We start from the raw sequence: 27008 nt of genomic DNA, 5'->3' as shown, positions 1-27008 counted from the left end.
TCGTGGAGAGCTCTTTTGCTCTGTGAGCAGCGCCACTCCATAATTCTTAATCTTGACCTGGGCCTCACTTGTTTAATACCTGATCTGAAAGGTGGCACCTCTGACAGTGCTGCCCTCCCTCAGTACTACATCAGCCGAGCTGATCTGCTTAATCCCTGGGTGGGCATTAACCCGCAAAGCTTGTGGTTCAAAGTTGAGAGTAACTGAGACGAGTCAATGAGTAGTGAAATATTCACGTGGTATTAATGGTGATGTTACATGTTGTGTTTCAACAAGTTGCGCTGCGGGAAACGGATCCCTCACCTGACTTGCTGGAGGGACAGTTGAAGGATTGTTCTCTTGGGTTGCTCTTGTAAGTTTGTCAACATTTGGCAGGATTTATTTATTCTTATCCTCTGAGCAAAGGAGCAATTGTGCACAGCGATCCTGCAAAAAGATGCAATAAACTTGTTGAAGGGAAGAAATTGCATTTCATAAACAGCCCCACAATAAAGCATCAGCTCCTAATTAAATAGAAATGTTCCACTTACTAGTAGTTACTCTGAGCATGATTAAGCACAAGAGATCTCAATCTATCATCTTTTGAAAGTAACAACTAACAAGCAAGCAAATTGATGTATAATATTGTAACAAATGATATAAGGCAATCATAAAATACCAATCTGAGCATGTGATGTGATGATTGTTCTCCTTGATGCTGAGCAGCTGTGGTCGGGAGACCAGAGCTGATTGAATGTGGTGAGCTCTCTGTAATCGAGCACGGTTAGATTAAGTAAACGCTCCATTAAATGTTCCACTCACGTTGCAGGCTAATTTCAGGGTTTCCAAGACGAATGATTTGATCTCGAGTGTCACATCTATTTTTCAGAATTAATGATGAGGATGTCAGATTAATGTTATGGGATACGGCAGGTCAAGAGGAGTTTGATGCTATAACGAAAGCCTACTATAGAGGTGAGTCAATAGGATACATCTGTAAGAGGATTCCAGTTGGAACTCTCGAGTTTGTTTTCTGTTCAAGTTTATTTATTAGTGTCACAAGTAGGCTTACATTAACACTGCAGTGAAGTTAGTGTCTGTGTGGAGTTTGCACATTCTCCTCGTGTCTGCGTGGGTTTCCTCCGGGTGCTCCGGTTTCCTCCCACAGTCCAAAGATGTGCGGGTTAGGTTGATTGGCCAGGTTAAAAATTGCCCCTTGGAGTCCTGGGATGCGTAGGTTAGAGGGATTAGCGGGTAAATATGTGGGGGTAGGGCCTGGGTGGGATTGTGGTCGGTGCAGACTTGATGGGCCGAATGGCCTCCTTCTGCACTGTAGGGTTTCTATGTTTCTACTGTGAAAATCCCCGAGTCGCCACACTCCGGCACCTGTTCGGGTACAGTGAGTGGGAATTTAGCACGGCCAATCAACCTAACCTGCACTTTGGAGTGTGGGAGGAAACCGGAGCACCCAGAGGAAACCCGCAGACACGGGGAATATATGAAAACTCCGCACAGACAGTCACCCAAGGCTGGAATCGATCCTGGGGCCCTCAGCGCTCTGAGACAGCAGTGTTAACCGTGCTGCTCTTTCATGTAAAAAGGACATTTTATAATTTGGGCTTTTATAGAAATAGCATATTGCATCTATAACTGGTTTAGACAAGATCATCAATACATTTTCTGTTAGTGGAGCCTAAGAATTTACCTGTTGCACACTTATTACTGGGTGGCTTCAATAGCAAGTTCAAAGTGTACCATAAGCTGGAAAAATTACTTTAAGTATAGCGCCAATTGCTGAAAGTTAGTTATGTCAGAAAATGAACAAAACCATAAGATATAGGAGCAGACTTAGGCCATTCATACCGGCGAATCTGCTCCGCCATTCAGCCATGGCTGATGAGGTTCTCAACCCCATTCTCCCGCCTTTCCCCGTAACCTTTAATCCCCTTACCAATCAAGAACATATCTATCTCTGTCTCAAATACACTCAATGACCTGGCCTTCACAGCCTTCTGTGGTAATGAATTCCACAGATTCACCACCCTCTGGCTGAAGAAATCCCTCCCCATCTCAGTTCTAAAGGGTCGTCCTTTTACCCTGAGGCTGTGCCCTCAGATCCTAATCTCTCCGACTAATGGAAACATCTTCCCCACGTCCACTCTATCCAGGCCTTTCAGTATTCTGTAAGTTTCAATGAGATCCCCCCTCATCCTGAACTCCATTGAGTACAGGCCCAGAGTCTTCAGATGCTCCTCATACGCCAAGCTTTTCATTCCCGGGATCGTTCTCGTGAACCTCCTCTGGACCCTCTCCAAAGCCTGCACATCCTTAGATACGGGGCCCAGAATTGCTCGCAATATTCTAAATGTGGTCTGACCAGAGCCTTTATAATGCCTCATGCTTTAATTCCCTGGCATTTAATTCAATCCCTGAAAGGAGCTTCACTTAAGTTGACTTGTACTAGTCTTGTGAGTTTTCTCTGCCCTGATGACATGCTGTGTAAACCCGATTACTGAACCCTGGTTAGTAACTTGTGCTCTGGAGTGTTACACTGTGGTTGATCAGGATTTCCTGGGGGAAAAAAGGCAGTGCTGCTTCTCGTTAAGCAGTGAATGTTTCCTGTATCACTGTGGAGGATTCCTCGAAGGTATTGGAAACACTATGTGTGTCTTCACTGAATACAGTTCCACCCCAAAGTGTTGGTTGCTTTGGTAATGCAGTACTCCAGTGCCAGCTATTCCTTAAAGTAATAATATGCAAAGTTATATCGCTGAGCATTTTGCATGGGACAGAATTCAAATTGCGGTGGCCAAATGTTACGAGGTTGTAAAGAGCAGTTGCAATTCTAATATGATGGTTTTGCTACTTTATCGCAGGTGCTCAGGCATGTGTGCTGGTGTTCTCCACTACCGACAGGGAATCTTTTGAGGCTATCCCCAGCTGGAAAGAGAAAGTTGAGGCTGAAGTCGGAGATATCCCTACGGTCCTAGTACAGAACAAAATAGACCTCTTGGATGAAACTGTACTTAAAAAGTATGTGGATGAGGTTTATATTCAACTCGGGCTGACTGATTTATAAATTATTGGTTATGTTTCACGCACTCGAGAGGCAAAACAATTTACATTTATATAGCAGTTATAACATCACAAAATGTTCCAAGGCACTTCACAGGACATTACTGAGTAAAGTTTTGTGCTGAGTCACATAACATAAGACATGGGAGCAGAATTAGGCCACTCAGCCCATCGAGTCTGCTCCACCATTCAATCATGGCTGATATGATTCTCATCCCCATTCTCCTGCCTTTTCCCCATAACCCCTGATCACCTTATTAATCAGCAGGGATGGGGGAGGCGATGGCCTCGTGGTATTATCCCTATACTATTAATCCAAGAGCTCAGCTAATGTTCTGGGAGATCCGGATTCGAATCCCACCGCGGCAGATGGTGGAATTTGAATTCAATAAAATATATCTGGAATCAAGAATCTACTGATGACCATGAAACCATTGTTGATTGTTGAAAAAACCCACCTGGGTTCGCTGATGTCCTTTCGGGAAGAAAATCTGCCATCCTTGCCTGGTCTGGTCTACATGTGACTCCAGAGCAATGTGGTTGACTCTCTCTGAAATGGCTAAACAAGCCGTTCAGTTGTATCAACGGTTCAAGAAGACAGCTCACCACCACCTCAGGGGCAACTAGGAATGGGCAATAAATGCTGGCCAGCCAGCGATGCCCATGTCCCACAAATTAATTTTTTAAAAAGTGAGCAAAAGCTTGACCAGCAAGAGAGGTTTTTAGGTGCATCTTAAAGGACGTGAGAAAGGCAAGCGGTTTTGGGAGGGAATCCCAGAGCTTGGAGCCAAAGCAGCTGAAAGCGCAGCTACCAAGAGTAGAGTGAAGAAAATTTTCAGTGTGCAGGAAGCCAGAATTGAAGGAACACAGATCTCGGTTACACAATGCCACAAGGGCATTTCTGCAGTGACTGAAACTTTGAGGTCAGTGGCATGCTGGAGAGAAAGAGGGAGAGAGACCCTTAAAAGGTGAATGGAAAAATAGAATATATAGAGCTATAGATAATGACAAAAGGAGTCATTTGCGCAAATGTCAACAGGATTCCTACTCGCAGGTAGAATATTGTTGACATATTAGCTGGGCCTCCTAAACTATGATGGTTTTGTTTAGTACCGGTGCAGTTAGAAGTCTAAATGCAATTTTAAATAATCCCTTTGTGCAACTTCACCGATGCAGGGTAAGGAGGTTGAAATTGGTGTGACAAATTTTCTTGCAGTTGTAAAACTGGAAGGATTATAATAAATAAATAGAAGGTGGAAGTCTTGATCCTGATTTGGAAGAAGTTACTTTTGTCGGGGGGTCTGTTTTGGATCCAACAAGCAGTTGAAAATGTTTCTTTAAGCCGTATGGCACATAAGCCAAATAAAGAAATTTCATTTGGGTTTTGTGAAAGAGGTTTTTCAGTTTGACCCAATTCCATTCTCCCTTTTGCTCACTTTCCTTGATACTCGGAGGAAGACGCGTCAGTTGAATTGACATTCAGCCTAAATCTCTGAATGCCATTGCTAGTTTAGTACGTTATGTGAAAGACAAATATGATTCTATTGATAAGAACCAAAACAAGTTCAACAGGGGCCAGCAGGAGAATAGAACAAAATAATTTAAGATGGCAGAGGCAAAGATTTGCAGATTAAAAAAAGTCATTTCGATTTATGTTCTGTTTCTTGCCCAGACCCCCAGGTTGTTGATAACATCTGGTTAGCGATCAATAATGCTTTGTTTAAAGTAGTCAAAGGTTCAGATTCAAGGCATTTATCAATGAATAAAGCCACAAGGTTCCAAACAGAAATAAACATTATTATGCAAGTTTGGAAGAATAAAACATTTTCCAACATTTATCTTCTGCTGTTCAGGGTTAATATGGGGCACACGTGGATTAGCAGGCAAACTGGAGTCGAACACAGCACCCTGAGCAATAAATGGCAAATGCAATCAAATAAGGTCATTGGATCCATGGATTTCTCAACAACCCACCTTGACGTCAGTAACACTGAATCAGCCAATCTCGCTGATACGGTGGGTGGGACTTTCTGGCCGCGCTCACCCCGAGGCCAGAAATTCCCACCTGAGGTCAATGGACCTTTGCATGGTCCGCCCCCGCCTGCTACTATTCCTGTGGCGGGTGGAACGGGAAAATACCACCCTTTGTCTCCCACGAGGGATTCCAGTCTTCATCTTCGAAGATCTAACCTTGACATTTTTTTTTCCAAAACCCACTCCAACTTGGATGGTGTTAGTGGTGCATCTCGCAGGGTTTCAATCTCATTTCTCGTGATCCTATGCCCCTCGATTCCTGAATATGTACTCGAGCATCAACTCTCAAACATGACTTTATATTTTTTGGCTGTGCCAGGCAGAACACAGAAGGGTAACTTTCCCCTAACGGCCCAGAGCACGGAGCCCTTGGGCTGCTTTCCTGGATCTTCAGGGCTTCTCCTGAGCCCTCTTCACTTAAAGGTCTGCTCTCCACAACCGTTTTCCCATTTGGATCCTTTTTCTACTCCTCTCTTTGTAACGGAGCAGGGACACTTTCCTGTCTATTGCCTGTCTAACTATTCTTTTGGCACTTTTCCTCCTCTCTGCCTTCTGCTTGGAATGCTGGTCTTGCATGGTCACCTGCCCTGGGTCTTTTCACCTTTTTGTCCACAGGCACGCTGGGCCCAAAGGCCACTGAAATTACAGAACTGTGTATTTGTAGCCCGCTCGTGGTCTGTGCATGTTCATTGGGAGGTGAAGTTCCCAACCTCTGCTCTCAAAAAGGTTCAGTATAGTTTTCATAACAATGTGGGAAGGATAACCCAAAGGTGCAATTGGGGGATAGCAAACAACAATAAGTCATCGTCTTTAGAGCATTAGTAAACATCTTGAAACTGTCTGCCATTCAACTTAGAGCTTGGCCATCCTGTGTGTTCTCTCTATCTGTAATTCTTAATACCTGAGGATTGTTTGAGGACTCTGGGTCTGTACTCAATGGAGTTTAAAAGGGTGAGGGGGAATCTCATTGAAACTTACAGAATACTGCAAAGCCTGGATGGAGGGGACATGGGAAGATATTTCTGTTAGTGGGAGAGACTAGGGTCTGAGGGCCCAGCCTCAGAGTAAAGGGACGACCCTTTAGAACTGAGATGAGGAATTTCTTCAGCCAGAGGGTGGTGAATCAGTGGAATTCATTGCCACAGAAGGCTGTGGAAGTCAGGTCTGTATTGACTGACTGTATTTAAGAGAGAGATAGATAGGCTCTTGATTGGTAAGGGGATTAAAGGTTATGGGTAAAGATGAGAGAATGGGGTTGAGAACCTCATCAGCCATGATTGAATAGTGGAGCAGATTCAATGGGCCGACTGGTCTTATTCTGCTCCTATATCTTATGTACCTTTGACTCACCAAAATCTATCAATCTCTATTTTGAAATTTTCAATTGATCCTTAGCCTCAAAAGCTTTTAAAATAATTCCAGATTTTCACTATCCGTTGCTTGCTTGACCACATCAGCGACCTCAACAGTGCGAAGGCAGCAAATGATGGGAAAAAAGGAAGCTTGCATTTATGGACTTACAGAATGAGTGTAAATAGATGTGGATCAATGAAGGAACTGTCATAACTTGTACCCTATAAAAGTCAAGAAGGAGGGTGCTAATCTATGTGTTTTCTTTGGTGCAGTGAAGAGGCTGAGGCTCTCGCTAAAAAACTGAAACTTCGGTTTTACCGGGCTTCTGTGAAAGAGGATCTAAATGTCAATGAAGGTGAGTGTACCAGGGGATCTTCCCTGTTTAACTTTGCACTTTGTCAGTTACTTTATCAGGAATATTTATTTTGCAGTTGAAAATTTAGCTTTGTTCATATTGGAGCTTACGGCAATTTACTTACTTGATTATGGATTGCATCATAAAAATAACTAAACAATCTAGCCTCCACTGTGATCCTTGTTTTCATATCCTTCCATGGCCTTGCTTACCCTTTCCCTGTAACTACCTTCAGTCCTGAAGCCCTTTGAAAACACACTTCCTCCACTTCTGACCTCCTTATGCAGCCCAGACCCCTCCATCGACAGCCGTGCCTTGAGTTTAGGCCTTTATGCATTAGAATCCCTAGTCCCCTCTAAAACTTCTTCCCCCTACCTCTTTCTTCCTTTTAAGAAAGCTTTGTTAAACCAAGCTGATATCTCCCTCAGTGCCTTGGCATCGAAGTTTTGTCTGCTAACACTGTTAGAATGTTTTGCCAGGTTAAAGTTGCTATATAAAAGTTGCTACATAAATGCAAGTTATTGTTGGGTACTACAGTGGACTCTCCAAAAACTGTTGAGATTCTCCCAGGCTGTTGTGAATTGAACAGTGTGGTCGTGGACATATTAAGACCCAGGCCCGAAACTCCAAGGTGTTTTGTGAAGTTAGCCTGCACCCCAAGTTTTACATTTGATTTTGGATTTGGGGTGAGCATAAGGTGTTCCAATGCAGGTATGATTCAAGTGACCACTAGGAAACTTTTATGAAACAAAGTTTATTTAAGGACACAGTTAAAATATAGCAAAAAGAATTGGCATAACTTTTACCAATTACAAAACTTAAATATGGCACATTATAACTCTGAATGTTTGAATGTTGGATCAATTCTTCGAGGTGCCTCAGTCCTTGAATTTTCCAAAAGCCTCAGGGGAGAGAGAGTGAGACAGACAGAGACACTGCCTTCTTCTACCAGCTTCTAGCAGCAACGGAAACGAAACTACAAACTTGCCCGAATCTTCCACGAAGCGGCAGTCTCTGTCAGATTGCTGTTCCTTGCTTACTTTTCCACGCCCCGACTCTGTTCCGCGTTTCTGGACAGGTCTTCCAAGGCTGGCTGGCTTCAGAAATGCAGAGCCCACAATCCCATAAAGAGCTTCATCGCAGTGCTGGAGTGTCATGGGAGAAGATGAGTCATGGCCCCCTGTTACACCAACAGCTGCTAGTAAGACAAGTTAAAACTTCCAGTGTGAATGTTAATAGACAAGTGAGTGAATGGGCAGGCTAAAAGGCTGGATAGCTGGGTGAGCTAAGTGGGGTAGGTTGGCAGATGGGTAAGGTGGTCGGTGGATAGAGTGGGTGGGGTGGCTGGTGGGAGGCTTGTCAAGTCGGAGGTAGTTAGGTGGTAATGGGAATAATTAGATAGTTGGAGGTTAGGGTGGTGAGCAGAGGTGGTCGGGTCGAGGTGGGGTCAGGCAGGGTGGTTGGGGTGAGTGGTCGGGGGAATGGTCAGGTTGGGTCGGGGATAATCAGGGGAGTCATGGGGCAATTGGGTGATCAGTTCTGTAGTTGGCCAGGAGTTACACTAGGATTTTTCTGCCTCGCGCTTCCTGGATAAATATTCAGGTAAGTAAATCAGGATTGCCCGAAGTCTCAGACTGTAGCTTGGAGTCAGAGACTTTCATGGAGATTCCTAGGAAGCAAGGATGTTAACCTTCGGAAGTTCAAACTTCCTGGTCCATTTCCACAGAGATCAGGCACACCAGGACATCCGCATGACCCAAATCTTCAGGGTACGTCTAGTCTCTTGACAACCTGCAGACTGAAAGATTGCTTTTTGGAACTTTGTCGTTGTTCATTTTGTTTGTATAGGGTTTGCAATGGCACAAAATCATACATTACAAAAGGAGGCTAATTGAACCATTGTGCCTGTGTCACCTCTCTCCCACTCTCTCTGCCCCTTGCCCATTAACCTGCAAATTTCATCTTTTGTTACGAATGGCATTTAAAGTGGACTCTTCCAGTCTTGTTTTTGGGTGGGGAGAGTGTTGTAGCACTTTGATTATGGGGATTTATTGAAGCTTTGAGGGGAGATTTGGCTGTTGTGGGTGTGCCAATAACTCGATCAGTGGAGATTGTGCATCATCTGGAAGATCAGAGAGGGGGGTGGTCATATCTGCTTCTGAGTTGAACGGGGATTGGGTTGTGGAGGCGACTGAAGATTTTTTTTTCCATTCCTGATTCTGTCACCCCAACAACACTCAAAATCCCAATCCACCTGATCAGCTGGTGACGTACACAGTCAGAGCACCAGGGTAAGTAAGGATGCTGGAGGTGTTGCATTGAGCGGTGGCACTCCGAGTAGTGCGGTAACCCCATTGTTTGGCTGCGATTATCCCAAATTGTTTTGTTGCAATTCATTGTGAGAATGGCTATTTTTGTGTGAGGAATACTTTTTTTTGTTTTTTTTGGATGTATTGAAATACAGTGAATTCATTCATTCTTGAAATGAATTGCATTTTATCCATTTGGATTGAAACAAGCCATTGTTTCAATACAAACGGATCTGGTATGTTCAATCTGACTTTAGAAAACATACACAATGGTGGGAAGGTTTAGTTCAAGTTATTTTATCTCCACAGTTTTCAAGTATCTGGCTGAGAAGTACCTGCAGCGACTCAAACAGCACACCACAGAAGAACAGGAACAAGTGCACTCGACAAGCAATCGCATAGGTACTTTGCCTCATTAACTCATTAAAAATACCTCCGAGTTGTGATGTCCGACAGCCTTGGGTATCGTGTTCATGTGAGCTGTCCAAGGGTTTCAGTGTTGGAAAGGGAATTGTCTGACACTAGATGATGCAGTAGGTGAGACAACATTTCACGGGGAACTTCAAATTGAGGGATGAATCTCTGCTCTAGCTGTTGATTGTAAGGCTCATACACAAAACAAAGCAATTGCTTTCGATTATAGGAAGCTCCTACAATGAAGACTGCACCCCAGGAAATAGCGAACCGATGGTTTCTCCTCCCTCAATAGGGCGGCACTGTGGCACAGTGGTTAGCACTACTGCCTCACAGTGCTAGGGACCTGAGTTCGATTCCCAGCTTGGGTCACTGTCTGTGCGGAGTCTGCACGTTCTCCCCGTGTCTACATGGGTTTCTTACAGGTGTTCCGGTTTCCTCCCACACTCCGAAGATGTGCGGGTTAGGTGGATTGGCCATGCTAAATTGCTCCTTAGTGCCAGAGGGACTAGCTGGGGTAAATGTGTGGGGTTATGGGGATAGGGCCTAGGTGGGATTGTGGTCAGTGTAGACTCAATGGGCCGAATGGCCTCTTTCTGGACTGTAGGATTCAATGATTCTAATATCCTGTGCGCCACGGCACAATGGCTGATGTTGGCCTATTTATTAACTTGCTTGTGTCTCATTGCTCTCATCCCTTTCAAATCCCACTGTTGCTCATCTGTACAGTAGCCCTGGTACAATCCCCACCTCTTCAGTTAGTGGCCTAGTTGCTCACTCAGGTTACCTCAAGCAATGGAAAGGAAGATGTGCTTATTTAGCATCTTTCAGGGTCTCAGTGTCTCAAAGCACTTCACAGCCAATTAAGTGCTTTTGAACACTGCCATGAGAACCAATTTGCACACAGCAAAATCCCACAAACAGCAATGCAGTAGTGACCAGATAGATGATCTGTATTGTTGATTGATGGATAAATAATGAAAGTGTCAGCTGCACAAGTGGAGGTTGAATCTGTGCCTTTCTGACTCAGCGGCAAGCGTTCTATCCATGAAGACACTGTGTGATGGATTTTATGGTAGCAGAAGTAGTCATGTTTGGATGATGTACAATTTGTCAGGTAGTTGCTGGGAGCACGTGGTTTAAGCCTGGTGGTTCAGCTTCTCCAAACCAGTGTTTCCTGCTTCCTGCCAGACATGTTAAATCTGCTGCTGCAGAAACCCTCTGAAAGCTGGCTGCAGGGGCAGAGCCATCAGGCACATAGAACATAGAACAGTACAGCACTGAACAGGCCCTTCGGCCCATGATGTTGTGCCGAACTTTATCTGAAACCAAGATCAAGCTATCCCACTCCCTATCATCCTGGTGTGCTCCATGTGCCTATCCAATAACCGCTTAAATGTTCCTAAAGTGTCTGACTCCACTATCACTGCAGGCAGTCCATTCCACACCCCAACCACTCTCTGCGTAAAGAACCTACCTCTGATATCCTTCCTATATCTCCCACCACGAACCCTATAGTTATGCCCCCTTGTAATAGCTCCATCCACCTGAGGAAATAGTCTTTGAACATTCACTCTATCTATCCCCTTCATCATTTTATAAACCTCTATTAAGTCTCCCCTCAGTCTCCTCCGCTCCAGAGAGAACAGCCCTAGCTCCCTCAACCTTTCCTCATAAGACCTACCCTCCAAACCAGGCAGCATCCTAGTAAATCTCCTCTGCACTCTTTCCTGCGCTTCCACATCCTTCTTATAGTGAGGTGACCAGAACTGCACACAATATTCCAAATGTGGTCTCACCAAGGTCCTGTACAGTTGCAGCATAACCCCACGGCTCTTAAACTCCAACCCCCTGTTAATAAAAGCTAACACACTATAGGCCTTCTTCACAGCTCTATCCACTTGAGTGGCAACCTTTAGAGATCTGTGGATATGGACCCCAAGATCTCTCTGTTCCTCCACAGTCTTCAGAACCCTACCTTTGACCCTGTAATCCACATTTAAATTAGTCCTACCAAAATGAATCACCTCACATTTATCAGAGTTAAACTCCATTTGCCATTTTTCAGCCCAGCTTTGCATCCTATCTATGTCTCTTTGCAGCCTACAACAGCCCTCCACCTCATCCACTACTCCACCAATCTTGGTGTCATCAGCAAATTTACTGATCCACCCTTCAGCCCCCTCCTCTAAGTCATTAATAAAAATCACAAAGAGCAGAGGACCAAGCACTGATCCCTGTGGCACTCCACTAGCAACCTGCCTCCAATCCGAAAATTTTCCATCCACCACCACCCTCTGTCTTCAATTAGACAGCCAGTTACCTATCCAATCGGCCAACTTTCCCTCTATCCCACACCTCCTCACTTTCATCATAAGCCGACCATGGGGGACCTTATCAAATGCCTTACTAAAATCCATGTATATGACATCAACTGCCCTACCTTCATCAACCCACTTAGTTACCTCCTCAAAAAATTCTATCAAATTTGTGAGGCACGATTTGCCCTTCACGAATCCATGCTGACTATCCCGGATTAATCCGCATCTTTCTAAATGGTCGTAAATCCCATCCCTAAGGACCTTTTCCATCAATTTACCAACCACCGAAGTAAGACTAACCGGTCTATAATTACCAGGGTCATTTCTATTCCCTTTCTTAAACAGAGGAACAACATTCGCCATTCTCCAGTCCTCTGGCACCATCCCCGTGGACAGTGAGGACCCAAAGATCAAAGCCAAAGGCTCTGCAATCTCATCCCTTGCCTCCCAAAGAATCCTAGGATACATTTCATCAGGCCCAGGGGACTTATCGACCTTCAGTTTAATCAAAACTGCCAGGACATCCTCCCTCCAAACATCTATTTCCTCCAGCCTATTAGCCTGTAACACCTTCTCTTCCTCAAAAACATGGCCCCTCTCCTTGGTGAACACTGAAGAAAAGTATTCATTCGTCACCTCGCCTATCTCTACTGGCTCCATACACAAGTTCCCACTACTGTCCTTGGCACGGCATCACAGAATTGTTGCAGCACACTAGAAGGCCATTCAGTCCATCGTATCTGCACTGGCTGTCCAACTGAGCAATTCACTATGTGCCATTACCCTGCTTTCTCCCCATAACCCTGCACATTCCTGCTATGCTTCAATTGAACCTGTTTCTACCACATCCTCGGGCGGTTCATTCCAGACCTGAGCCACTCTCTGCGCATCGCTTTTCGGACAATTACATCAAATCTGTTCGCTCTCGTTCTCAATCCTTTCACAAGTGGGAACAGTCAACTTCAGTGTTCCTGACAAATCAAAAGATGATAGAAGATCCTCGGCTCCCTGCTAGTATTTTCTACAGGAGGGTTTGTGTGTGTGTGTGTGTCTAGATAGTGGAGGAGGGAGTAAGTTTGCATTTGGATCCCATTGCCAAACCAGAGAGTTTTTTTCATGAGGGTGAGGGACATTGAAAGTATTAGATTTACCCTGCCAGTATTAACAATTATTGTTTGAGGAAACTCTGTCCAATCTTCTTTGACAAGCTGACAAAGGATTAATTATGTTGGCTAAGTTGCACAAGTGATTTAAAAAATACATATATAAAGTTGCAGCCAAAGAACCGTAGTACAAGTCTGTGCATGTACAGTTTTAGAGTAGGTTTGACACAAAGACAGTCGTGAAGAGTTGCCATGCAATGCTGTTAGCGCTAACTGCAATTAGTGTATCAGATTAAATGATTGAAATTCTTCTCTTCTCCCAGGAGTATTCAACACGGCTGGCGGCAGTCACTCTGGCCAGAATTCCAGCATGATAAACGGTGGAGCGGTTATCAGCCTGCGGCCAAACAAGCAGAGGACCAAGAAGAGCAGAAGCCTCGGGGGCCGCTGTGGAAAACTCTAGCCATTCCGCTGCAGCACAGCGTCGGTGCGCAACGTCTGTGCAGCTGTTGAGATCAGTAAGGGTTTTTAATTTAGATATTCTGACACTTCGGCGGTAGGTCACAATTACGGACACTGTGGTACTTGGCTACCCACAGCTCGGCTCGTGCAGAGGCTTCGGAAAACATATCACTCGGTCCGAATTCGGTTGATGGTTGCGATAGCGTAAAAGGGGGAGCTGTGCCCGGAACAGGCAATCACTGGCGCATCTGATTGCTGCAGCTTTGCGTGGATTGGTTCTGGGACGTTAGGTTTATTCACCGCTTTAGTCACCTCCTTTATTCCGAAAATCAATGTGCTCGAGTTGTGCAGCATCCAGTCAGATCCACGGCATTACCTAAAAGGGAAACAGTAATGAAGGCAGTGTGATTAATCCTTGAAAGCACTTCCTCCAAGTGAGGGAGTAACCCAGTTACCAGGACCAAGAATCACCAGAGCGAGCTTAAAATATTTTCCTTTAGGGAATTGACTAAAAAAACCCTTTTCTTTTTAAAAAGAAAGCATTGTAATTATGAGATTTTATTGTCATTTGAACAGATGTAACGAAAACATTGCCATTTGTGCTTTATGTGTGTGATTGTTAATTGATGGAACTGACACTAATGACTTGTGCAATATTTCAGTGTTGGATGCAGCTGAAGCAAAGTATTTTGCTACTAGGAGTAGTATTTTTCACATTCCGATGGTTTGAGTTGATCGTACTATTTAGATAAGTGTAAAAAAAAATGGCTTTTGATATTTTGATGTTTGTAATCATAAATTTGCTGTTTGTATACTTTTTCTATTGTGAATGTATAATCATGTCTGTCAATTGTTTGCATGTAAGATTTGGATAATTTTCTTCACAGGCCTTATTATTCAGAGCAAGATATTAGCATGAGTGCCAATTCAGTACTGCAATTATTGCCTTTTGTCTTTCATTGTTTCCTGCAAGTAAATAAGAAATTCGCCCATCCCGAAACCGTAAAATCCCGCCCGAAATCAACGGACCTTTCCGTGGTCCGCTCCGATTCCCGTGGCGGGTGGGATGGTAAAAGATTCTGAATGATACGGTAAGTAGAACCTATGGCAGGGGCCCATATCTGAGGTAGCGTTACCTGATAGCACTACAATTTTTATATCATACTGTCTCCAAATCACGAGTTACTGACTGCATGATTGTTGTTTTTAAGTTACACAGCTTGGCAGCTGCTATACGTTCTCCCCTTCCACCTCCATCCAGAATTTCTGCTGTGTTCAGTTTGCAGTCTGCACGTGACAACAACCAGTTTGTGGATGGCATACTAACGCTGCATGGTTTTGTAACTTTTGACGTAATCTCCATTGTCACCGCGAATCTACAGAATTAGCAGGTAGGAAAAGATGAGCTTGTCCAGCCAGCCTGCCTCACCATTGACAGATCTTCATGACTAGGCCTCTCCTCCCTTTCGCCCTACCTCACCCCGCAGCCGTGAAATTGCCTAGGAGAGAATTTTTAAAAGCCTGGGCTAACTAGGGGAGAGAGATTCCTGGAAGATTCCTCTCCATCCTCAGGCAATCAAAACGAGTCCAGGGAACTGGTGTTTATTTTTCAGTCACCCAATTAAGTTTCAGATTTTTAAATCTGTTGTTGTTTGAGGCACTGCCAGGAAACAGGCACTTTGAATAAAATGTCTTCCCTTGCAGTGATGTCGGGAGAATAGCATTGACTGTGTTGCTGCTGCTGCTGACTTGTGTCACTACAAAGGAGGCTTTTCGCAGTCCTAGACAAGATTGTTCAATGTTCGAGTCACTGAAATGAGGGACCAAATTAATTATTCTGATATTCACAAGAATGCAGCTGTGTTAAACTTTTCAGTCACAGTCAGCTGAAGTAAAACGCAAACTTGGATTTCTCCCGACACATGCTGACTGGTCACCTGTGCTTTTCCATTTTTGTTATTCGGAGCAAATGAGACATCGGTTTCTTTGATCCTACTCCATGTCACTCATTTTAGAAATTTACAAGGAAACAGCACTCGCCAAAATAAATGTGCATTTGGGAAGCTGCATGCACCCAGATGGTTAAATATAAATCATGGAGCTGCCTTTTTCTTGTGAAGAATTTTACAGCGCAGAAACAGACCATTCAGCCTAAATAATCTTTGCTGGTGTTTATACTCCACACCACCATAAACACTGCAAGTACCATACACTATTAAAGATTTATTTTTTGTAACAGATTTTTATTGAAAGAAGCTAGTGTGTGTGCGTGCTTGCATATATAGATATATGTATGTAGGTTGAGGTTAGATACAAGTTGTTTGAAGCCAACCTTATACATTGGTCCACATTGTGGGTTTATTGCAGTTTTGAAATTCCGAGCTGTGCTTCAGGTTTATTTGAGGTCCATTTGTACAGTCAGGGCGGCGCACTGCTGCCTCACAGCGCCAGGGACCCGGGTTCAATTCTGGCCTCGGGTCACTGTCTGTGCAGAGTTTGCACGTTCTCCCCACGTCTGTGTGGGTTTCCTCCGGGTGCTCCAGTTTCCTCCCACACTCCAAAGATGTGCGGGTTAGGTCGACAGGCCATGCTAAATTGACCCTGGTGTCAGGGGGATTAGAACAAAGAAAATTACAGCACAGGAACAGGCCCTTCAGCCCTCCAATCCTGCACTGACCCTGCTGCTCAACTGTACTAAAACCCCCTACCCTTCCCAGGACCATATCCCTCTATTCCCATCCTATTCATGTATTTGTCAAGACGCCCATTAAAAGCCACTACCTTCCCCAGCAGCGAGTTCCATGCACCCACCACCCTCTGTGTTTTAAAAAAAAAGCTTGCCTCGTACATCTCCTTTAAACCTTGTCCCTCGCACCTCCGAGGGATTAGCAGGGTAAATATGTGCGGTTACGGGAATAGGGCGTGGCTGGGATTGTGGTTGGTGCAGGCTCGCTGGACCGAATGGCCGCCTCCTGCACTGTAGGAATTCTATGATTCAGACTGATGGCACATGGGTCGTAAGAAAAAAGGGACAAAATGCAATTACTGGAGATGAATACAAAAGTTAATAAATGCCACCCTTGCCAATGATACCAACATTCTGTGGATGAATGAATCAATACATGTACTAAAATTGGTGCCTGGAAGATGAGGGTGGAGGGTTGAGATTCGGGCCGTTAGGATGAAAAGTCTTGCTTGCGAGGTTTAGCCAGAACTTTCATGTGTTGCTTTCCCCTATTACTTGTTACCAGGACATCCTGGTTTTGGTTTCATGAGGATTGGCTTTTCTCAATATACACTCCCTGCCTTGCATGAAATTGTAATCATGAGCTTGCCCACAATCTCCCAGTGCAAGGCACCATGTTTGGCAGTGTGTATTGAGAAAATCCGCCCTAGTTTCCTTGATGTTGCTGCTATGATATTTTGTACAATTTGTCATATTTGCTGCTGCATATCAATTTAGTATATAGTTTTCAAGATACCTATAGTTGTGCCTTCCAGTCAATGGAGGGTTTGTGTTATCTCGTCATATAATACTGTATAGAATCAGACCATTCAGCCCATTGGCCCTGTACAAGCTCTTTCAAAGAGTGAAGAGTGGGTGGCATGGTGGCACAGTGGTTAGCATTGCTGCCTCACAGCGCCAGGGACCCAGGTTCAATTTCGGCCTTGGGTCACTGTCTATGTGGAGTTTGCACGTTCTTCCCGTGTCTGCGTGGATTTCCTCCAGGTGCTCCAGTTTCCTCCCACACTCCAAAGGTGTGCAGGCTAGGTTTATTAGCCATGCTAAGTTGTTCCTTAGTGTCAGGGGGATTAGCGGGGTAAATCCATGGGGTTACGGGGATAGGGCCTGGGTGGGATTGTTGATGCAGGCTCGATGAGCCAAATAGCCTCCTGCCCCTGTAGGGTTTCTATGATTCGAATTAGTCCTCCTCCCCTATCCTCATCTGTAAATTGTACCCTGATATATGCTCCTTTTTGCATTGCACGATACAAAACTGCTGTCATAGTACCGACCCATTGCCATTCCACTATTCCATGTGCACATAGTTGGGCCAGTGCAGTGCCTGCCAGCAGGACAATGCACCTCCTGGCAGCCAATCTGAACACAGTGACGTATGGGGACTGAATGCAGTACCACCGAAAGCGTAGGGTCAGAGTGACTTGTACCCAACAAACTCCAGAACTCTGATCATTATACAAGAGTTGGAACATCACTATGTCCACTTTGGTTGACGTGTTACAGACTCACAAAGCACCCTGACCCAAGTCTGTGTGGAAAGCAGTGGTCTGGTGGTAGGAACTGCAGTGTGGTACAATTCGACAAGGACAAAACACTTGTGTTTGGAGACATCTGTTTTGTTGCTTCCTTTCAACTCTCTGCCTGATAAGGTTCCAGGCAGCTAATCTTTGTGCATTGATTTCCCCACTCCCATCTCCCTGCATTCAAAGTCAGTGCTCAATTGAGGAGTCAAGTTGGCCTATTTTGGCAATTCTACTCTTCTCTACAGCTTCTGCTTTTACAAATCCTGTGAAAACCAGTCATTAACTTCCAAAAGCCCAGGGGGCAGTTCATCACTTGTTTGAGCGTATCCATGCATGGGGGTAGGGGATCGCGCAGTTACTGGTCAGAATTTTCAGATAAAATATATATTAGATGCAGGCCATTCTCTGTGACTGTCTCCTATTTGGAGAAGACTGGAATGTTTGTTAGAATTTGTCAATGTGCAAGTATTATACTGAGATGTTCCAAGTGTCAAAAGTGAAGAGGTGTTGCATACACCTTGCACTTCCTCTGTATTATGCAGTCATCATTCTTTTTGGTTAGTGGTTGCTGTGATGCATCACTATCACGTGTTAGCCGTGAGTCCGTGGATAATGTACTCACCTCTGAGTCACAAGGTGCCGGCTTCAAGTCCCACTCCAGGGCCCGAGCACAAAAATCAAGGCTGACTCCAATACAATGCTGAGGGAGCACTTTCTTTTATGCTTCGATATTAACTGTTTTGCTTCCATTCCTCCCAGCCCTTGGATCATTCTACCAAGTATGTTAAGGTGCTATATGAATGAACCTTGCTGCTCTTGCTTCCCCACCCCACAGGCCCACTAAGCCGAGAGGATGAATGTGAAGAGACTGTTTGACTAGAAGAGGAGGGAGGTCTCACCCAGATGGCCCATTACCTCTTCACGTCTCTTCTTGAGCTGTCCAGTCCTGGATATTTTTTCTCCCCTCCTGTGGAGGCGAGGAATCCAAATCAGAAGGTGCATCAGCATTGAGTGGTTAGCAACGGGAGGAGGCCACTGGTGTCTGTGGCAGCTCTTCAAAAACACCATCAAATTAATCCCATTCCCCAGCTCTCCCCAAAAGCTGTACAATATGTTTCCTTTTCAAGTCCAACTTTCTTTTGAAAGTTATTGAACCTTCATCCTTACACTTTCAGACAGTTAATTCCAGATCATTATCATGGTACTCCTTATCATGGTACTCCTTATCATTCTCATTCAAGAGAACTGACACTCCTTTATGTAAGAAAGCAGTCATCTCACCCTGGGTCTTCTACCCATCTCTGGTTACTAGCCTTTCAAGGCTGACACTCCAATGCAGTACTAAGGGAGCACTGCACGGTGGAAGGTGCTGTCTTTTGGATATGACATTAAACCAAGGTCCCGTCTGCCTGCTTTAGTGGGTGTAAAAGCAGGGACGTTCTCCCCAATGCCTTGGCTGATGTCTATCCCTCATTCAACATCACAAAAAACTTATTTCTGGGTCATTACTATGCTGTTAACCACATTCATTTTAAAAAAAATGTTGGCAGAATGCAGATGTTAGTCTGAGATACCGGCACAACCAAAGCAGAAACAGATAGTGGGGAAGTCTATCCTGGCATCTTTCTGGTTTGTGTACGATGCTGCCTTCCTTGCTGAGCCACAGTGGGAGCCATTGGAGCTCTCGAGAGCAGAGCTTATTCACAAGAAGAGCTGATGGCGTGCACTCTTCCTCTCAGGATCTGATCCAACAGCTAATCCTCTGTTGGGACTGCAGCAGTGATTTGCTGATCTCAAACTCCCAGCAAGGAGCCTTTCTGTTAAGTGTCTATTGGAACTTGTTGGAAATAAAGTGCCTCTGACTTTTCTAGTGACTCCCATCAAAGGCCATATAGGGTGCTAGCATGTAGACAGGAAGCATTACAACCTTGAAATACTCTGCTGGTTTATACCCCTGTGAATGAAAGTCCAAATGGCATTTGATTCTGGTTTTACAATGGGATGTCTCCAAACGTTCAGCATGCTTTCAAAGCTGGGCAGAGTTTGGTAAATATGAATAGAATCCCAGTAAATAAACCAATGAAGCAAAATTGCTGCTGTGTAGATTTTGGTAACTAAATCCCATTTAAAAAATGCTGTGTGTTGCGTTGGTTTAAGTTTTCTGAAGGTATAGACTCAGTTTTGATGTACTGCCATGGGGTTAGGTACAGTTATGCTCCGCTTTTGCAATGGGAGAACATTTTAATAGCAGTTTCAGAATGAGTTGCTCCATCAGTGGGTCACAGTGGTTCGCACTGCTGCCTCACAGCTCCAGGGACCTGGGTTTGATTCCCGGCTTGGGTCACTGTGTGGAGTTTGTAAAATTCTCAATTGGCTTGCATTCCAACTGATCTGGGTAATTCCTGGTTTAAAACATTCATTTGGGACAGCACGGTGGCACAGTGGTTAGCACTGCTGCCTCACAGCGCCAAGGACCCGGGTTCGATTCCCGGCTTGGGTCACTGTGTGGAGATTGCACATTCTCCCCGTGTCTGTGTGGGTTTCCTCCGGGTGCTCCGGTTTCCTCCCACACTTCAAAGATGTGCGGGTTAGGTGGATTGGCCATGCTAAATTGACCCTTAGGATAAATGCATGAGGTTATGGGATAGGGCCTGAGTGGGATTGTGGTCGGTGTAGATCCGATGGGCCAAATGGCCTCTTTCTGCACTATAGGGATTCTATGATCTGCAATGGAGCCAATTCACTGACAACATAATTATACTGAAGATTATTCACACGTGCATGCATTGACTTTTACACCCTCTCTCTGTGATGCATATAAATATCTCCCAACGTCCCAGTCATAGGAAATTTTTATACTTTCAGGTGTGTAATCAATCAGTTATTCTGGTCGGCAGTAGCTGGCAATATGATTTATTTAATAAGTGTTTCTTATTCTTTTACTGCATTTGATGGTATGCATGTATGTGTCTGTTACATAGTGCCACACTAATCTCTCAATTTTAGCAGATTTTTTTATTGACATATTTGTGTAAATGATCTTAATAAAATGAAAATTCTACTGGATTCTTTGTGACTTGTGAATTTCTGTTTTTTGTCTGCAAAACTCATTTAGTCATCAGCACCAAGGCACTCCTTACTGGCTGGTCTTCTGCTAGCTTTAACTCTTCGTAAGTCGCCTTGTCCCCAATGTGACAAATTGTGACCACAACTCTGTTAACTTTAGGATAGTAATGGACAAGGACGAGTGCTGTCCTACGGGTAGGGTGCTAAATTGGGGGAAGGCTAACAAGAGCCAGATTAGGCAGAAATTGGTGGCTGTTGATTGGGAGAGGCTGTTCCGGGGTAAGTCCATGCCTGGCATGTGGGAGTCTTTTTTAAGGAACAGTTGATAAGGCTGCAGGACAGGCATGTGCCTGTAAAAAGGAAGGATAGGAAAGATAGGATTCGAGATCCGTGGATAACCAGGGAAATTGAGGATCTGAACAAAAAGAAAAGAGAGGCGTACGTTAGATCCAGGCAACTGAAAACAGATGGAGCTCTGGAGGAATACAGAGAGAGTAGGAAAGAACTCAAACGGGGAGTTCGGGCAAAAAGATGTCACAAAATGTTCTTGGCAGACAGGATTAAGGAGAACCCTAAGACATTTTATTCATATGTTAGGAACAAAAGAGTTGTCAGGGAAAAAGTCGGACCTCTCAGGGACAAAAGAAGGGGAATTATGCTTAGAACGCAAGGGTAATGGGGAGATCCTAAATGAATACTTTGCATCGGTATTCACAAAGGAGAGGGACTTGTTGACTGGGAGTGTCTCAGAGGGAGGTGTTGACCCGTTAGAATCCCCATTACAAGGGAGGAAGTGTTAGGTTTTTTAGGTAACATTAAAACTGACAAATCCCCAGGGCCTGATGGCATCTATCCTAGACTGCTCAGGGAGACAAGAGATGTAATTGCTGGGCCTCTGACGGAAATCTTTGTCTCTTCGTTGGAGACAGGTGAGGTCCTGAGGATTGGAAGATAGCGAATGTGGTACCGTTATTTAAGAAGGGTAGCAGGGGTAACCCGGGTAATTATAGGCCAGTGAGCTTGACGTCCGTGGTAAGGAAGTTGTTGGAGAAGATTCTTAGAGACAGGATGTATGCGCATTTAGAACGGAACAATCTCATTAGTAACAGACAGCATGGGTCTGTAAGAGGGAGGTCGTGCCTTACAAATTTGGTGGAGCTTTTTGAGGAAGTGACAAAAATGGTTGACGAAGGAAGGGCCGTGGATGTCGTCTGTATGGATTTCAGTAAGGCATTTGACAAAGTCCCTCATGGCAGGTTGGTTAAGAAGGTTAAGGCTCATGGGATACAAGGAGAGGGGGCTAGATGGGTAGAAAACTGGCTTGGCCACAGGAGACAGAGGGTAGCAGTCGAAGGGTCTTTTTCCGGCTGGAGGTCTGTGACCAGTGGTGTTCCGCAGGGCTCTGTACTGGGACCTCTGCTATTCGTGACATATATAAATGATTTGGAAGAAGGTGTAACTGGTGTTATCAGCAAGTTTGCGGATGACACGAAGGTGGCTGGACTTGCGGATAGCGATGAACATTGTCGGACAATACAGCAGGATATAGATAGGCTGGAAAATTGGGCGGAGAAATGGCAGATGGAATTTAATCCAGATAAATGCGAAGTGATGCATTTTGGTAGAACTAATGTAGGGGGGAGTTATACAATAAATGGCAGAGCCATCAAGAGTATAGAAACATGGGGACCTAGGTGTGCAAGTCCACAAATCCTTGAAGGTGGCAACACAGGTGGAGAAGGTGGTGAAGAAGGCATATGGTATGCTTGCCTTTATAGGACGGGGTAGAGACCATAAAAGCTGGAGTCTGATGTTGCAGCTGTATAGAACACTGGTTAGGCCACATTTGGAGGACTGCGTCCAGTTCTAGTCGCCGCACTACCAGAAGGACGTGGAGGCTTTAGAGAGAGTGCAGAGAAGGTTTACCAGCATGTTGCCTGGTATGGAGGGTCTTGGCTATGAGGAGAGATTGGGTAAACTGGGCTTGTTCTCCCTGGAAAGACGGAGAATGAGGGGAGACCTAATAGAGGTGTACAAAATTATGAAGGGTATAGGTAGGGTGAACAGTGGGAAGCTTTTTCCCAGGTCAGAGGTGACGATCACGAGGGGTCACAGGCTCAAGGTGAGAGGGGCGAGGTATAACTCAGATATCAGGGGGACGTTTTTTTACACAGAGGGTGGTGGGGGCCTGGAATGCGCTGCCAAGTCAGGTGGTGGAGGCAGACACGCTGGCATCGTTTAAGACTTACCTGGATAGTCACGTGAGCAGTCTGGGAATGGAGGGATACAAACGAATGGTCTAGTTGGACCAAGGAGCGGCACAGGCTTGGAGGGCCGAAGGGCCTGTTTCCTGTGCTGTACTGTTCTTTGTTCACCCTGTGGTTCTTGTAGAGCCGATCTCAGACAAAAGCAGTTCAACTATTTCTAAAACCATGGTTACATTTCTTTCATCTGAATGTTTTACACAGCCAACTGACACGAGCTGCATAACTTGAGAAGTGGAGAGTTCTCACCGCCGTGGGAGTGGCAGAGGACACTGTAAACTCATTTCCCTTTTCTGCTTTTGATTCAATGACTGGGGGAAGGGGAGGGTTGCAGTGATCACTGTGGGGAAATGTTCAAGCAAAGAAATGAATAGATTGCTTGTTTCATCAGTGAGGTCCAGAATTATAATGGCTGAACAGATTCATGTAAATTGAAGGCGTTTTCTCCAGAGCCAAGCCGGCTCTTACCACTTTCTTTGCACAAATCAAGCTTGGCACAAAATCCACATCACAAGTGCTAAACTTGTACAATGATGGGCTCTGAAGACACTACAGTGTTTCTAGGCAATAAATGCCAGGGTAGAGCTTTTTAACCTGGAGTCAGGCTGTGCCTGATATCCTTTTTCTGGGAATGATTCTCGGTCAGTTTAAAAGTGCAAAGACACAAATTCTGTATTTTTACTTTCTAATTTTACGATCGTGTGTTAGTTTTGGCCCGTGGAACACGTGTAAGGGGGTTACACTTATTTGGTGCTTTGGGGAAAAGGAAAGTAACCATGGAACGTACCATCGGAACTGTAATTCCGAGCTGGAAGGTTCCTCCTGATTTCACTCATTTGAATTGAGAATGGTTGTCTTGCTGCACGCCATAGAATCCCTACAGTGTAGGAGGAGGCCATTTGGCCCATTGATTCTGCACCGACTCTATCAGAGTATCTTGCCCAGGCCCACTCCCTTGCCCTATCCCTGTAGCCCTGCACATTTACCATGGCTAATCCAACTAACCTGCACATCTGGGGACACCAAGGGGCAATTTAGCACAGCTAATCCACCTAACCTGCATATCTTGGGAGGCTAAGGGGCAGTTTAGCATAGCCAATCCATTTAACCTGCATATCTTCGGACACTGAGGGGCAATTTAGCATAGCCAATCCACCTAACCAGCACGTCTTTCAGGCTGTGGGAGGAAACCCACGCAGAAACGGGGAGAACATGCAGACTCCACACAGACCAGTCACCCAGGTTACTGGCACTGTGAGACAGCAGTGCTAACCACTGCCGCGACATTAAGATTCTGTGGAACGTGACTAATTTTGATATCCAACTTAGTTTTCTACTCATCATGCGAATGCCTGTATCTTTATAGACAAAAACTACTCTGAACTATTTTTCAAACGATAGTTTCTCAAAATTTCACCGTCATCCTACACAAAGCAAGCTGGTTCTCTGAGTGGCAATCCCCAAACCACCCAGAAGAACTGGAGGCTGACAAAGCTAGATTCAATGCACCAAACATGATTTCCTTCACTTTATTTCAGTTTGTTGAAAATGTGTGTCATACATAAGATGCCTCAACGGTAACAGAATTATTTCAAAAAATAATTCCAAAAATTTTAGACAGGAATGTAAAAGGCGATTAACGCAAACAATTGTAACCATGACCTACTACGTAGCAGAGGGCATGTTATCATCTAGTGACCTTTATTTCCATCGATACTTCTGTCCTAACTTTATCCTGGAACGATGGCTTTTAAATTGGTTCTTTATTCTCTTTCCTTTCAAAATACCTCAATCACCATTTTTACCCCTGCGATAAACAGACTGGAACTATCTTCGCAGGGAAAAAAAGAAAACTGAGGGGTGATTTGATTGAGGCCTTTAAAATTGTGAAGGTTTAATCGGGCAGACATGGAGATGTTACTGCTTGGTGCAGGAGACCAAAGTCGGGCCGTAAATCTAAGGTAGTCACCAATAAATCCAACAGGGAATTCAGGAGAACCCTCTTTACCCAGAGAGAGATGAGAATGTGGAAGTCGTTACCAGAGGGAGTAGTTGAGGCAATTAGTCTAGATGAATGCAAGGTGAATCTAGATAAGAGATGAAGAGAATCGAGATAAATCCAATGGATGACTCGGTGGCACAGTGCCAGGGACTTGGGATCGATTCCGGGTCTTGGCTGACTGCGTGGAGTTTGCACGTTCTCCCCGTGACTGTGTGGGTTTCCTCCGGGTGCTCCGGTTTCCTCCCACAGTCAAAGGATGTGCAGGTTAGGTGGACTGGCCATGCTAAATTGCCCCTTATTGTTAGGTGGACTAACAGGGTAAATACCTGGTGTTACAGATATAGACTCCGGGTGGGATTGTTGTCGGTGTCGGCTCAAGGGCCGAATGGGCTCTTTCTGCACTGCAGGGATTCTATGATTCTAAGCATGAGAGAAATTAATAAAAGGATGTGTTGATAGAGTGAAGAGGGGTGGGAGGAAACTCGCATGGGCCATAGGTAAGCATCAACCAGTTGCACGACAGATGGTCATTCTGTGCAATGAGGATGCCAAATGAAACTTATCTATTTACTGTTCCTGCCAACCAATTTTCCATCAGTAGGAAGTCACATATAGAACATAGAACATTACAGCGCAGTACAGGCCCTTTGGCCCTCGATGTTGCGCCGACCAGTGAAACCAATCTAAAGCCCATCTAACCTACACTAGAACATAGAACATAGAACATTACAGCGCAGAACAGGCCCTTCGGCCCACGATGTTGCACCGACCAGTTAAAAAAAAAAACTGTGACCCTCCAACCTAAACCAATTTCTTTTCGTCCATGAACCTATCTACGGATCTCTTAAACGCCCCCAAACTAGGCGCATTTACTACTGATGCTGGCAGGGCATTCCAATCCCTCACCACCCTCTGGGTAAAGAACCTACCCCTGACATCGGTTCTATAACTACCCCCCCTCAATTTAAAGCCATGCCCCCTCGTGCTGGATTTCTCCATCAGAGGAAAAAGGCTATCACTATCCACCCTATCTAAACCTCTAATCATCTTATATGTTTCAATAAGATCCCCTCTTAGCCGCCGCCTTTCCAGCGAAAACAATCCCAAATCCCTCAGCCTCTCCTCATAGGATCTCCCCTCCATACCAGGCAACATCCTGGTAAACCTCCTCTGCACCCTCTCCAAAGCCTCCACATCCTTCCTGTAATGTGGGGACCAGAACTGCACACAGTACTCCAAGTGCGGCCGCACCAGAGTTGTGTACAGTTGCAACATAACGCTACGACTCCTAAATTCAATCCCCCTACCAATAAACGCCAAGACACCATATGCCTTCTTAACAACCTTATCTACTTGATTCCCAACTTTCAGGGATCTATGCACACATACACCTAGATCCCTCTGCTCCTCCACACTATTCAAAGTCCTCCCGTTAGCCCTATACTCAACACATCTGTTATTCCTACCAAAGTGAATTACCTCACACTTCTCCGCATTAAACTCCATCCGCCACCTCTCGGCCCAACTTTGCAACCTGTCTAAGTCTTCCTGCAAACTACGACACCCTTCCTCACTGTCTACCACACCACCGACTTTGGTGTCATCAGCAAATTTGCTAATCCACCCAACTATACCCTCATCCAGATCATTAATAAATATTACAAACAGCAGTGGCCCCAAAACAGATCCCTGAGGTACACCACTTGTAACCGCACTCCATGATGAATATTTACTATCAACCACCACCCTCTGTTTCCTATCCGCTAGCCAATTCCTGATCCAATTTCCTAGGTCACCCCCAATCCCATACATCTGCATTTTCTGCAGAAGCCTACCATGGTGAACCTTATCAAACGCCTTACTAAAATCCATATATACCACGTCCACTGCCTTGCCCCCATCCACCTCCTTGGTCACTTTCTCAAAAAACTCAATAAGGTTAGTAAGGCACGACCTACCTGCCACAAAACCATGCTGACTATCACCTATCAATTCATTACTCTCC

General features: G+C 44.9%; 1 protein-coding gene across 2 annotated transcripts in view; it reads left to right on the top strand.

The window, feature by feature from the left end:
• Positions 1–15489, top strand: part of rab23 (RAB23, member RAS oncogene family) — a 36118-nt gene extending 20629 nt beyond the window's left edge. The window contains exons 3-7 of one of the 2 annotated variants that reach the window (XM_078205804.1): positions 869–954; positions 2856–3012; positions 6714–6796; positions 9415–9507; positions 13267–15489. In XM_078205804.1, the coding sequence (XP_078061930.1) occupies positions 869–954; positions 2856–3012; positions 6714–6796; positions 9415–9507; positions 13267–13406 (559 nt within the window). In that variant the 3' untranslated portion in view covers positions 13407–15489. The remainder of the gene's footprint in view (positions 1–868; positions 955–2855; positions 3013–6713; positions 6797–9414; positions 9508–13266) is intronic. The other variant, XM_078205805.1, reaches the window with a different exon arrangement.
• Positions 15490–27008: the final 11519 nt, after the last annotated feature.

Source organism: Mustelus asterias, unplaced genomic scaffold (assembly GCF_964213995.1).
Source record: "Mustelus asterias unplaced genomic scaffold, sMusAst1.hap1.1 HAP1_SCAFFOLD_996, whole genome shotgun sequence".
NCBI lineage: Eukaryota > Metazoa > Chordata > Chondrichthyes > Carcharhiniformes > Triakidae > Mustelus > Mustelus asterias.
This window is presented reverse-complemented; position numbering and strand designations above follow the sequence as displayed.